This window comes from Panthera tigris, chromosome B1, assembly GCF_018350195.1.
Source record: "Panthera tigris isolate Pti1 chromosome B1, P.tigris_Pti1_mat1.1, whole genome shotgun sequence".
Taxonomy (NCBI): Eukaryota; Metazoa; Chordata; class Mammalia; order Carnivora; family Felidae; genus Panthera; species Panthera tigris.
The window spans coordinates 158,986,216-159,000,738 of NC_056663.1; the positions used below are offsets into that span (position 1 = coordinate 158,986,216).

Genomic DNA, 14,523 nt, shown 5'->3' on the forward strand with positions numbered 1-14,523 from the left:
TTTGGTTGAAGGTGGGAAGATAGAGGCAGGAAAAAGGGCAAGTCCTTCCATTTGGTTAAACTATGACAATGACGACAACAGAAACCAGGGACTTCTGTGCAAACTAGAGATCAAAACTAGCACTTTTGTGACACATTTTCTCAAATTTCAAATCTATTTTTCATGTTCATTTTTACCCAACTTCATCTATGTGAAGACAGCACTGGCAACTGGTAGCTGCTAAGAAACCTGGATTTATAACCCACACAAGGGGCACCTGGGTGGCTTTGTCAGTTAAGCGTCAGACTCTTGATTTCAACTCAGGTCATGATCTTGGGGTCATGAGCTTATGGTCGTGAGATCAAGCCCCACATTGGACTTTGTGCTGAGCGTGGAGCCTGCTTAAGATTTTTCTATCTCCCTCTGCCCCCTCCCTGGCCCATGCTCTCTCTAAATAAAAATAAATAAATAAATATAGATTAATTAATTAATTTTTAAAAAACTTTAAAAACACTTTATAACTCATACCAAACACCACAATAAATTCCAAATGGATCAAAAGATTTAAATGTTTTTTTTAAAGATTATAAAAGAAGACACATGGGTAATTCCTTCATAACCTGCAAGGGGAAGAAGGACTTTCTAAATATGATTCCATACAGAAGCTAAAAAAGAAATGACTGATAAATGTTATTATAAAAATATTTTATGGCAAAATAAAACAAAATAAAAATAAGCAAAGACAAAGAGACCATTAATAAACAGAAAAAATAGGTCATACATATCCCAGACGAAGGGCTAATCCTTCAAGTAAGAAAAATACCTAGCAACTCAAAAGGAAAATAGAATAGGCAAAGGACATGAAAAAAAATATATATATATAAAGATGCTTAATGTCATTCAGATGGTAAGATAAATGCAAATTAAAGCTTAATTGACATGCTAGTTTTTCATCAATTGGATTTTCAAAAAGCCAGCAGTTCAAACACACACTACAATGGTGAAGCTATAGAGAAAGAGACAATTCCATTGCTCATGGGCATCAACTCCCATGGAGGGTGATTTTGTTAAATCAAAGTTCCAGATGTGTTTACCCTTCAGTGATCTCACTTCTGGAAATTTATTCTACAGATATAACTGCATGACATGTACTAAATGACATCACGTACAGGTTTATCTATTATAGCATTGCTTATAATAGCAACATCCTGGAAACAAACAAGGTGTTAAACTAGTAGTGGCAAACTACGTAACAAAACATGGGGCATCTGCTTTTCTTTTTCTTTTTTTTAATGAAAAAACTCTATATTTAGTTATATGGGAAGATACGTTGTCAAGTAAAGAGTGAAGAACAGTATGGCTTACGCTACCCTTTGATAAGAAAGGGGGAACACACACATAAGCTTGTACAGTATTTTCTTGAATTTATATAAAGATGCATAGAAATGAATAAAAGTGGTTACTTATAAAAGGGGAGAGGGGCGCCTGGGTGGCTCAGTCAGTTAAATGTCCAACTTCAACTCAGGTCATGATCTCGCAGTTTGTGAGTTCGAGCCCCGCATTGGGTTCTGTGCTGACAGCTCAGAGCCTGGAGCCTGCTTGGGATTCTGTGTCTCCTCCTCTCTCTGTCTCTCCTTCCCATGCTCATGCTCTCTCTCTGTCTTTCAATAATAAATAAACATTTAAAAAAATGATTAAAAAACTAAATAAACATTTTTAAAAAGGGAGAGAGGGAACAGAGTGGGAGGTAGACATTTCCTCGTAGTCTTCTATTGTTTTGGTTTTTTAATCACGTAAATATCTTACAAATTTCAAAATAGCTTTAAATTAAAAAAAAATTTACTCAATATGATTTCCCTCCATACCCCCTCACTTGCCTGAGATTCTTGCTTTTATTACTTCTCTAATCCCTTATAAATCCAAGTTAAGTACTCTGAGTTCTGTATGCTTGAGATTAAGTATTTAATCTCTATTTCAGCCTATTTTAGGTAAGTAGCTTAAATGAATACTTTGTTCCTATTTTTTTCTGAGCCTTTCTTCTCCATTAAAAATAGAAGTTGTATTGCCATTAAACTCAGAAAAATGAAGTATCCCGTAGGATACTCCAATCACTTTACTTTGTATGCTATACGGATGTGTTATTGTTATCAACATGTTCAGCCTTCCCAATCACACTGACAGTCCTTCAGGGACAGGATCCTTGTCTTACTCATCTACAACTCAGTGTCTACACCCTGAATATATTAAGTGCTCAATAAATTTTAACAGTGACACCCATGATTAGATGATGATATATTAGTAAGATGATCGGCCCTATACTATAAATTTTTTAAATATGCACACAACCAAACTGCCATGTCTCAGTCATCTTTACACCCCCACAGGACACAAAGAGTGCTTTAGTAGATGCTCAGCAAATGTTTGTTTTTAAAGTTTATTTATTTGAGAAAAAGAGAGCAGGGAGGGGCAGAGAGACAGAGAGAGAGAGAGAGAGAGAGAGAGAGAGAGAGAGAGAGAGAGAGAATCCCAAGAAGGGTCTGCACTGTCAGCACAGGGCCCAACGCAGGGCTCAAACTCACAAACGGTGAGATTACCTGAGCCAAAACCAAGAATCAGATGCTTAACCGAATTGAGTCACTCATGTACCCCAAATGTTTGTTGGAGGAAGAAATCTTATTGAGTGAACAGAAGCATGGTGACATTTTGGCTAAATATTGCCTAATATTTACGCTATTTTATGTAAATATTATGCAAATATGCTGGATGCTTATTTAGCTTTACTAAGGGAATTGATGTAAAGACTTAGAATTTTTAACAAGGAAAATCTAGAAAGCAATTGAGAAGATTGGGAGTTTTAAAACAGTATTTATTTTCTAAAGCAGAGTCTGAGAACTTTTGAGAGTCTCATCATCACACTAGTTCAGAGGGGGCTACTTTAGGCATCATGGACAGGGAAAGCCCTCTAAGAGCTAGGCTTTCTCACCTTTTAAATGTGGACTGGCAGAGAAAGACAAATACCATATGATTTCACTCATATGTGGAATTTAAGAAACATAAACAAACAAACATGAGGAAAAACCAAGAACCAGACTCTTAACTATAGAGAACAAACTGATGGTGACCAGAGGGGAGGTGGGTGGGAGGATGGGTTAAATAGGTAATGGGGATTAAGGAGTGCCCTTGTGATAAGCACCAGGTGATGTAAGTGTTGAATCACTAAATTCTACACCTGAAACTAATATTTCACTTTGTTAACTAACTGGAATTTCTTTTTAAGATTTTTAAGGAAAACCTTTTAAGTAATCTCTACATCCAGTGTGGGGTTTGAACTCACAACCTGGAGATCAAGAGTTGCATGCTCCACTGACTGAGCCAGCTAGGTGCCCCATAACAAACTGGAATTTAAATATAAACTCGGCTGAAAAAAATTTTTAAGAAAAAGAAAAAACCCAACCAAAACAAAATAAAATAAAAATGTGGACTGGGATCTGAATAGGAATTAATCATGAGACAAAATTCTGAAACACAGTATCTTGGGAGACAAAGCCACAAATATAGATTCTGAGGCCAGAGCAGGTATGGGATTGGCCTTTTAGAGAACAGAAAAGAAGCCGGTATGACTGGGGCAGAGTAAGCAGGAGGAAGAACAGAAGAAGGTGAGGTTAGGGGACCCATGGAACTCTAGAGACCCTTGCAAAGGTTTGGTTTATGCTAAGAGCAACAGGAAGCCACAGGCAGGATTATATAGCAAGGGTGGCATACTTATTTTATAAAATAGCATCCAGTTTGACTGAGCCAAAAAAAAAAATTACTATTTCTCCAACCCTTCTTCCTTCACCTTCAAATCCAGTGCCTCCAATGCAAGTTCAGAGGAAAAAGCCAAATGAAATGACCATGAGATGGGAGCAAGGAGGCCCACGTGGCTTGAGACTAGAGATGGTGTGGAGAGTGGTGGGACATTTGGTTGAGGAGGCAGGCAGGGTCCAGATCATGTGGGACCTTGCAGGCCTGCTAAGGACTTTAGATTACAAACTAAGTGAGATGAGAACCCCCCCTCTGGAGAGGTGAAAGCAGAAGACCTGCATATAATTTATGTTCTAAAGATCTGTGATTACTATATGAACAATAAACTGGGGGGGGGGGGTGGCAGGGGCAGGGGGCAGGCAGGATAGGACCAGAGTGGAAGCAAGAGTAAGCTGAAAGCTACTGTGGTAGACCAAGCAAGAGATGACAGTGGCTTACAAAGGCGGAAGCTTTAGATGTTAATAAATGGTCAGTTATGATATATCTTAAAATTGGGGTTTGCAAATGGGTTTGGAGGCTGAGTGTAAGAGAAAAACAGGTGTCAAGAATGACTCCAAGGTTTTTTATCCTAGCACCTGGATGAATGAGTGATGGTACCATTTGCTGAAAAGGGGAACGATAAAGAAAGAACAAGCTTGAGTGTGCAAGTAAGAGCTCAGTCATGGACACGTTCAATTTTACATGCCTACTAGATATTCAGGTACAGATATTAAATAGACAATGGTTATAAAACTTGGGAGCTCAAGGGAGAAATTTGAGAAGTTACCAGCATACAATTAAAGCCATGGAACTGATGACATAACCCAGGGAACCTAGAGGCTGGAAAGAGAAGGAGGATCTAGGAAAGAAAACGGAGTCAGGAACAATTGATGAGGTAGGATGACAATGAAGACAAATAAAGACTTCCAAGAAAGAGGGAGTGAATGTGTCAAATTAATAAGATGAGGATAAAGAATTAACCATTGATTCTGGCAAGGCAGAGGTCATTATGACCTCAACAAAAGCAACTTCAGCCAAATAGAGGAGATGAACATTTAAGTGGGTTCTCAAGAGAATGAGAAGAGAGTATATGGAGATAATGACTTATAGACAACTACTGTTTTTGAGGAATTTTTCCTCAACATGGGGTTAAGGGAGTTTTTTTTTTTTTTTTTTAGACAGGAGTTATTGATGCATGTTCATGTGCTGCATGACCCAGTAGAGAGAATAAAATGATGCAGGAGAGAAGAGGGGCTAATTTTAGGAGCAAAGAGCTTAAAGTTAGATAAGATGCAATCCAACATACAGGTTGAGAGAATGGCCTTTAATAGGAATAAGGACAGTTTATCCATTTTTAACAGGAGAAAAGGTAGAGTATATATATGTACAGATGCTGGGAGTTTGGTAGATTCCATGCTGGAAAATAGATTGACAGGGGAAATGTAGTACGTTTGCGCTGAGAGCCCATTTGAATTTCAAGGTTAATTTAAAATCAGTGAGGATAGTTGTTTTTCTCTTGTCATTGGTTTTCAAGTGCAGGCAAGAACTGGACTGAACTGGGCAAGAACGACAGAAGGAGAAGCAAGGGAGGTAAGGATATGTGCAAAGGAGTGATTCCACTGGTGGACCATGGACTATCAAGTTAAGTAAAGGGAGACAGAGGACAAAAGGTAGTGATATATATACAAAAGGTAGTGAATGGTTAATAGCATCAATAGGTTAGAGGACCTTTTGAAGTTGAAGAATTGATGGGGGGTACAAGGAGGAAGAGTGAGCTGGAAAGATATGATATGGTTAGAGATTAGAGTGCTTAATAAGGAAATTTTGGAAATGGCACAGCAATTGACATTACAAAGACTAGAGGAGTGGGTGCCTAAGATGGGATGAAGGACACCATCATTCAAAGTGAGGAGGTCAGGGGCGCCTGGGTGGCTCAGTCGGTTGGGCATCCAACTTCGGCTCAGGTCATGATCTCGCAGTTCGTGAGTTTGAGCCCTGCGTCCGGCTCTGTGCTGACAGCTCAGGGCCTGGAGCCTGCTTCGGATTCTGTGTCTCCCTCTCTCTGACCCTCCCCCGTTCATGCTCTGTCTCTCTCTGTCTCAAAAATAAATAAGTGTTAAAAAAAATTAAAAAAAAAAAGCGAGGTCAAAGAACTGAGAAGCCAAGTGAATAATCCATGTGAATACTGAAATTTCATGCATGATAAGGTTGGCAGTGGAGAGAAAGCCAGTAAATTAGAGCAGTTTCAGTGGAGTGGAGGGAAAAGAAGCCTAACTAGGTGGGTTGAGGAGAGAATAATGGGTGGAGAAATGGAGTCAGTGAGTATAGACAACTTTTTGGACAAGTTTTGCAGTGAAGAACAGAAAAATGATGGCAATGGGGGGAAAAGGAGGGGTCTGAAGAGGACATGGGGTCAAGGGTTTTTTTTTGTTTAAGATGAAAGGTTCTAGAGTGTATGTTTATAGAGTATATGTGAGCATTCGTGGGACTGATTCATTAGAAATGGAGAAATTAATTCTGTAGGAGACAGGGGTGATTGTGGCAAGAACAAAGTTCTTCAGGAGACAAGAGTGGAATCCAAACCACAAATGGAAGACTTTGTTTTCATAGAAAAAGGCACATTTCTTCTCTGAAATATGGAAAAAGAATCTATAAGTATAAATTTGGGCAAGGCAATAGATTAGTGGTAAAAAAAAAAAAAAAAAGAAATAAGAGAGCTCATGACTGATTCCTTCTATTTGCTCAATTAAGTGTAAGGCAGTCTTCACCTGTTTGGAGGCCAAAAGTATAACATTTGGAGGAAGGTAAAGAGGACAGTTAGTCACCTTCTCAGAGACTAGGAGAACTGACTTACTAGTGAATAAAGTGGGATTGCTAGAAGTATCAAATGATTGACTAAGATTTGTGGTCATGTTGAAGTAAAAGCAATTATATGATTGTGTGATTTTGTACAGCAAGAGTCAGCTGCTCAGGTGTACGCAGAGGGTGGATGGTTAAGTTTAACCTGGGTTGGGGTTTTGCCAGGAGAAGTATGGTAGATAGCCAAAGAGTAAATGGAGTGGGGAAATAGGTGAGCCCCTGATAGACCATAGAATGTAAGCTGATAAAGAGGAGTCTAGGAGAACATGAGAGTAAAAGTGGTCAGCTGAGGGACTGGAAGCCCAGTTTGGACAAAGAATTGTTTTGGGTGGGGTCATCAAGGAGAGGTCATAAGTGAATCAATGGGGTTAGAGCAAGGGATGTTTATACCCAAGATCCGTCAGCTCTGCCACTTTGTGAACTTGGTGAGGACTATAAGCATTTAGTAAATGTACATTTTAAATTCCTCTGGAGTATTTTGTTACTACAACTTTAACCATGTAATAGCTAGCATTTATTGAGTACCACCATGTGCCAAACACTGACAAAAATATCCTCCCTTCAAGGATGCCATCTTTTAATTGGGGAGAAAGATAACGATGTAGTACAAAATCTTAAGTGCTATAAAGAAGTAATGTTTGAAGTGGCAACCCAGAGAAAATGCAGTGACTAACTGTAGTGAAGAATTAAGGGCTTCAAAGAGAAGTTACAATGAATAACCAAGGCTAGGAAGTCATCAGGTGAAGAGAGGGAGAGAGTGAAGAGATTCAGTTTCTCTTTACCAGAGTCTCAATTACTCATCAGATGACTGCAAAGCAGCAGGTAAACGACACAAAAATTAAAACAGGTGAGCTTTTAACAGGTGAGCTCTTGCATGCAAACATCCACATTAGAACCCCGAGTTCTACATAGGGCGGGGTTGCTCAGTGTCTCTGGAAGGGCCCCAGAACCTACCGCTCAGGCAAGATAGCGGAATCCGTGGCGGGAATCTGGTCACCAGAGAAGGGGCGGTCACTACGGCGGCGCTGGGAAGCAACTCGGCTTTGTGGGGCTTGTGGGTCTCTCGGGAAGCAGAGGGCCCCCGGGGCTTACGGGATCCCAGGCGTTTACTGTGATTGCGCAGTGCATGGGGCTCGTAGGCTTCGTGGGGCTCTTGGGGCTCATAGAGTTCGTGGGGCTCGTAGGGTTCGTGGGCCTCTTGGGGCTCATAGAGTTCGGGGGGCTCGTAGGGTTCAGATGTCTCCTCGGACCCATAAAATTCAATGCCCCGGTCTCGCGTGGTCTGCCCGTTGGCCTCCCCCGGTTCCTCCTGCTCCTCGGGTTTCTCCGGCTCCTCGGGTTCCTCGGGTTCCTCGGGTTCTTCGGGTTCCTCCGGCTCCTCAAGCTTGTGCACGTCGAGGAGCCTGACTACAAAGGGCTTCGGATGGGCTTCGCGGGGAACGGCTACTTCTGTCGTGTCATGCCCATCCGAAAACGCTGATAAGCCTGAATGTTCTTGGTTCTCCATTGGCGCCCACCCTCTCGACCGGACACAGGCGCGGTTTGTCTTCTGCGCGACCCGAGGGACCTGGGGTGGGCGGTGCCCAAGCCCCGCCCCAGCCCGCCCAGCGCCCGGCCAGCCCCGCCCTGGGGCCCTCCCGGCGAGTTCTCCGGTTGCCAAGGGGACGCGCCTGCTCCAGGCGCCCACCTGCGCGCGCTAGCCGGCCGAGAGAAACCCGCAAGGTCCTGAGCCGCAGTTCCCGGTGTTACCGACGAGGACTCCCGAGCGCTCTCGGTAGCTCTGTGTTACTTGCCGAGGCCTTGAGGCCGAACATACCAGCTTTCAGTGTAGTTACAGCAACGCTCAGGCAGCAGAGCGGGGTCCCTTTTCGGTTCAGAGGTTCTCTGGAGCCGGTTCTCCTCAGGCCTTTGTTCCCTAATCACGCTGGGAGGAGTAATAGTCTAAGGCCCTCGATCTCTAAGATTGCTTTCCATCAGTGTCTAGTAAATGCACAACAATCATAATGTGGTTGTGGGAGATGGGTGAGACCAATATGTCATTTGGTCCAAACTTAATATTCAGGAGAAATCTCAAATTTAGATTTTTAAATTTGCCTTCACGTGAAGTTCTACACACAAGTCACAAACACAGGATTAAAAGAGATTATATTCATCTACATCTTGTGTCTCGTTATAGGGCACACTGTCTACTGAAGTGTACTATAAATCGTTTTTTATAAATCCTGTATTAGCTTGTGAACAGCACAAGTTTAAGTGTGGTATGCGTGTGCATGTTAACATTAATTTGTTAAATGTGGTATCTTTTAAACACAATATACCAAAATTTTTATAACCCTGTTTTTGGCAACCCCCTTTCTCTTTTTTACCATTTTTAAGCTAAGAGATTTTTAGAGGTAAGTGATCTTTGGACATCTCTCAATCCCAAGTATACTTTTTGTACACTACTTGGTATTCCTTGGATATACTTTGCCTCACAGGTCAAAAAGTTAAAAGAGAAACATTTTGGATTGTGGATGTCATCTAGATTGGAACAAGAAGAGAGTGGCATACCTCAATCAGGAAATCTCTCTCCCTTAGACATGATATAGACATGTGCAGTACTGTATGGAAATTCAAGAAGTACATCTCAAAAAATTGGGGAAAGGAGAAATAAAGCTATCAGAGAGTTTTAACTCAATACATGAACAATCAGGCAAGAGTTATGTAAATTTGCCTTAAAGAGGCACCCCAAAACAGTACTAGTCTACCACTAAATGGAATGTCTTCAAATATCCTATCTTAGTGGTTATGCGTATTCAAAAATTGCAGAGGGGAGAGGTTCCAACTCCAAAGACTGCAAATATTACATACAGCTAGTTCTTCAGGCCCTCTCAAGATGGATCTCTGACATGACATCACTCTGTATCAATAGATCATGCCTCACCAGGCAACTTTCTGACAGGACCGGCTTTCCAGGGATTTTGCTCACTGGTAGGGATTAGGATCACACAGAATGGATTCTGGTCCACATCGCAATTATATATTGGCATTCTAATTTTATAAACCAATCTCATGAAAATGACTTCTGTCTTTCTAGGGAGAAATTTAGGAATTGATCTGGATTCTCTCTTTCCCTCATCTCCCTCTCTACCCACAGGGCATCAGCAACTCCAGTTCATTCTTCAAATGTGTTTTTAATTCATCCTTTTCTTTTTATCTCCTTTGCTAGTACATCTCACCAATGCCAGTCCAGGCCACCATCAGCCCTCAAACTGGTGTAATGACAATTACGACACTCCAAACTATTTAGAATAAACCTCAAGTGAGGATCTGGAGAAAGGGGAACCTTCTTACACTCTTGGTGGGACTACAAAATTGTGCAGCCACTCTGGAAAACCTATGGAGTTTCCTCAAAAAGTTAAAAATAGAACTATCCTCCAATCCAGCAATTGCACTACTATTTACCCAAGGGATACAAAAATACTAATTCGAAGGGATACATGCACCTCAATGTTTAGAACAAATCTGAAGCTTTGCATCATAAGATGCCCCAGAATTTTTGTCGTTGCCTCTCTCTCCAGTCTATGGGCTCCTCCACCCTTGCTGTCTACATTCCAGCCTCCCTATTCTTCTCTAACATGTCAAACTCTCCCATTTCAGCATGTTTCTACGCCTGTCCCTACTGCCTGGAGCCCACTTCTCCCTCACTTCACATGCTGGCTCTTTTCCATTCTTTAGGTCTTGGCTTAAATATCACCCACTCAGGTCTTTCCAGCCCACAGTAATTTTATTTTCTGCCATTATTTTCTATCTCAGATCCTTGCTTCAACACAATTTATAATTATTTCAACTGCTTTTTAAATTTGTGTGTGTGGCTCCCCAGCTAGAATATAAGCTCCTTAATGACAGGGACATTCTCTATCCTGGTGGCTGGTGTATGCCCTGTGCTAAGCACAGTGAATGGCTATGAATACCTATCATTACTTTTGTTTTCCTGCCTAGCAACCCTTCCCTCTTCTAAAAGTAGAACTTGTCCTTTCTGTGGGGAACTCATTCCATATGGTTTGAGGGGGCTAGTCCTGCTCCCCCCACCAGGTCTGGGCAATTTGGCCACAGAGATTGGTTCGGAGATCAATATGTGAGCCCAGCAGAGCCAATCCTGTCCCTCCATGAGATTTGCTGAATGGTTGCTTGGAAAGAGAGAATTCATGGGGCCCCTGGGTGGGTCAGTTGGCTAAGTGTCTGACTTTGGCTCAGATCATGAACTCAAGGTTTGAGTTTGAGCCCCAGATTGGGCTCCATGCTGACAACTTGGAGCCTGCTTGGGATTCTCTCTCTCCCCCTTTCTACCCCTCCCCCACTCAAGCTGGCTTTCTCTCAAAAGAAAGAAGGAATAAAATAGAGGATTACTTTTACTCTGAGATCATAAGCTACATGAATGTTGAAGGCTTGGTGTTGAGAGCAGTTCCTTGCAGAGGGAATCTGAGTGAAGCCAAATACAATAAAACCTTGGTTTGAGAGCATAATTTGTTCCGAAAGCATGCTTGTAATCCAAAGCACTTGTATATCACAGCGAATTTGAAGAACCATTACTTCAGTTGTGATCATGTGACATTCAGCGTCACGTATTACTTGTATTGCAAGGCATTGCTCATTTATCAAGTTAACATTTTTTAGAAATGCTTTTGCTTGTCTTGTCGAACACTCGCAGAACAAGTTACTCACAATCCAAGGTTTTACTGCAGAGGTTAGCAGGACCAAGAGATGGAGAGACAGCCTTGTTATCTTTGAGCCCTTGAATCTGCCCATGCCCAGATAATAGTGCCCTTTTTTGACATACAAATTTAAGTTGAATTTCCATCATTTTTAACTGCAAGAGTTCTGGCACATAGCTGGTGCTCAATAAATGTTGACTAAATGAATAAATGAAAAGACAGATTCTACTCTTATTGTGCTAACTACACTTAACAGTTTCTGGGCCTGGAAGGCCGGCGACAGACATTACTCCAAGGTAATCCATGCCACCTGTGAGGCCTGTTGGGAAGACTGACAGCCAGGCAGCATCTTTGACAACACACAAACCCATCTTGGCTGAATGCCAATTCATTAGAAACCCATGTGACGTGTACCTCCTTCATTAGCCTGAGAGCATCCCAAGTCCCTGCTTTAATCATACTCAAGCAGCCACCACCATGCTGGCACTCAATAGCTTTTCCCTGAGGGAAAAACTCCAGTCACATCACTTACTGCCAAAATGCAGAAACTAGTGGTGCCTGGCTGGCTCAATCAGAGGATTATGCAACTCTTGATCTTGTGTTCATGAGTTCAAGCCCCACGTTGGGTGTAGAGATTACTTTAAAAAAATACAGAAACTAAAATTAGAATGTGAGGAAAACAAGGCTGAACAGAGAAAAACAGAGTTATCATTCCATATGGTGGTTGGCATCACCTTTGAAATAGGTATCCAGGAACTATCTGCTCTCAGCTACCTTAGAAAACATAAGGAAGAGATGGAATCAGAGTTTAGGGCTGGAAGAAGCCTGCATTTGATTTGATCCTTTTCCAGAGTGAAGACCAAGTAAGACACAATATCATTAAGGAATCTGTCCAAAGACCAGTACATGGCAGTCTTTAGGGCAGAGGCTGAAATCCAGGGTTTCTGACAATCCTGAATCATTGAGTGATGAACCTTCATAGGCCAAACAAAAGATCTGACTGACATTAGATACCCAAGTGGCTGTTGTGATATGATACTGTTCAACATTATTCTGTAGCTCTGAAGCTGAGAAAACCAGAGACCTTAAAGTATCACACTCTAATGTCTCATCTCTCAGAGGGCAATTAAGATTTTGCACATGTATGCCTAAGTTCAAGTGCATTCCATTTCAACCCCAAACCTAGATATATGCTAACATTCAAAGAGGCTAATCATCTTCGCCAAATTTGTTTTTTTTATTTTGCCACAGATTCCAAATTTTAAAAGGAAGGATTTGCATAACAAATCCTTTTTTCAAATCTTCTTTTTTAAATTCAGAGTATGGGGGTGCCTGGGTGGCTCAGTCGGTTAAGTGTCTGACTCTGGCTCAGGTTATGATCTTGTGGTTTGAGTTTAAGCCCCACATCTGGCTCTGTGCTGACAGCTCAGAGCCTGGAGCCTGCTTCGGATTCTGTGTCTCCCTCTCTCTCTGCCCCTCCCCTGCTCATGCTCTGTCTCTCTCAAAAATAAATAAACATTAAAAAAATTTAAATAAATAGATTCAGAGTACATATTCTTAGTTTTTTTTAATATAGCCTATTATTTTTGACTACTAAAAGTTTTTATTGCTACTTGTATGTATTTACAACTTTAATGCAATATTTTAACACATAAATAGCTAAATTAAGTTTAACATATAAATATTTACAAAATACTATGCAGGGAAAAGTGGTTGATGAAAATTCAGTTTAAGTGAAAGGTTAGTCTCTTAATCACTGCTAATGGGAGGAAACCCAAATCCAAATCATTGCTAATGTGATGAGAAAGAAAGTCCCATACTTCCTGGTATGTTCTAGTAATTCCAATATACTTTAGATTGGAGAAATCAATAGGCAGAAGCTGACCGCTGTGTCCAGCATGTGAAGGTGTAGAAAATCCAGCGAAGGAGGGGAATCCCCTGGCTCCAATCCACTGACCACACTGACCCTCTGATGGATCAGGTGGGTGAACACAGCCTGGTGTGTGGGAGGTCTCTGTTTAGGGGAAGGAGCAGCCTTGCTTTAGGACCCAGGCACACTCCTGGGAAAGGGTCCATCAGGTCTTGGCTTTGGGTCACCTAGAAATGTGAAAGCTCCTTGTGATATGCTGATTCTGTTTTGGTTTTAGGCGCTTGAGCAATTTTAGCATCTCTCCCTTCTCCCTTGTTGTTTTGACTACTGGGAGCTCTCTCCCTTCAGTTCCCGAAGCGAGGAAGTAAATTCCTCCACCAGTATCATGTTGGTCCTCTTCATCTTTCTGTAAGAGTGATATAGACTATTTTTAAAGCAGTTTTAGGTTCACAGAAAAGTTGAGCAGAACATAGAGAGAATCCCTGTATATCCCCCATTCACTCATAACCTCCCTCATTATCAATATCCCCCACCAGAGTGGGACATTTTGTTTCCATCGACAAACCTACATTGACACATCGTTATCACCCAAAGTCCATAGTTTATATTAGACTTGATTCTTGCTGTTGTGTATTCCATGAGTTTGGACAGGTGTATAATACATGTATTCATCATTATAGTATCACACACAGTTTCACTGTCCTAAAAGTCCTCTGTGCTCTCCACCCTTTCATTCTTCCCCCACCCATCTAGCCCCTGGCAACCACTGATCTTACTGTCTCCACAGTTTTGCTTTTTCCAGAATGTCATTTGGTTGGAATCATACAGTATGTAGTCCTTTCAGATTATCATCTTTCACTTAGTAATATGCATTTAAGTTTCCTCAGTGTCTTTTCATAACTAGATAGCTCATTTCCTTTTAGCACTGATTAATATTCCATTGTCTGGATGTATCATAGTTTATTCATCCATTCATCTACTGAAGGACATTTTGGTTGCTTCCAAGTTTTGGTAATTGTGAAAAAAGCTGGTATAAACATCCATACGAAAGTATTTGTGGGAACATAAATTCTCACCTCCTTTGGGTAGATGCCAAGGAGTGCAATCATGTGGTAAGAATATATTTAACACTCTCAAACTGTCTTCCAAAATGGCTGTACCATTTTGTATTCCCACCAACAATAAGTGAGATTTCCTGTTACTCCACATCCCCACCAGCATTTAGTGGTGGCACTGGTCTGGATTTTGGCCATTCTGACAGGTGTTTTAACTTGCATTTCCCTTATGACGTATGACGTGCAGCATCTTTTCATATGCTAATTTTCCATCTGTAAATCT

At 41.4% G+C, this 14,523-nt stretch overlaps 1 protein-coding gene across 4 annotated transcripts in view; it reads right to left on the reverse strand.

The window, feature by feature from the left end:
- Nucleotides 1-8,238, reverse strand: part of THEGL (theg spermatid protein like) — a 55,534-nt gene extending 47,296 nt beyond the window's left edge. For 2 of the 4 annotated variants that reach the window (XM_042984468.1, XM_042984466.1), the window contains exon 1: nucleotides 7,576-8,237. In XM_042984468.1, coding sequence (XP_042840402.1) covers nucleotides 7,576-8,128 — 553 coding nt within the window. In that variant the 5' untranslated portion in view covers nucleotides 8,129-8,237. Of the gene's footprint in view, nucleotides 1-7,575 lie in introns of all 4 variants that reach the window. The other 2 variants (XM_042984467.1, XM_042984469.1) reach the window with 2 other exon arrangements.
- Nucleotides 8,239-14,523: the final 6,285 nt, after the last annotated feature.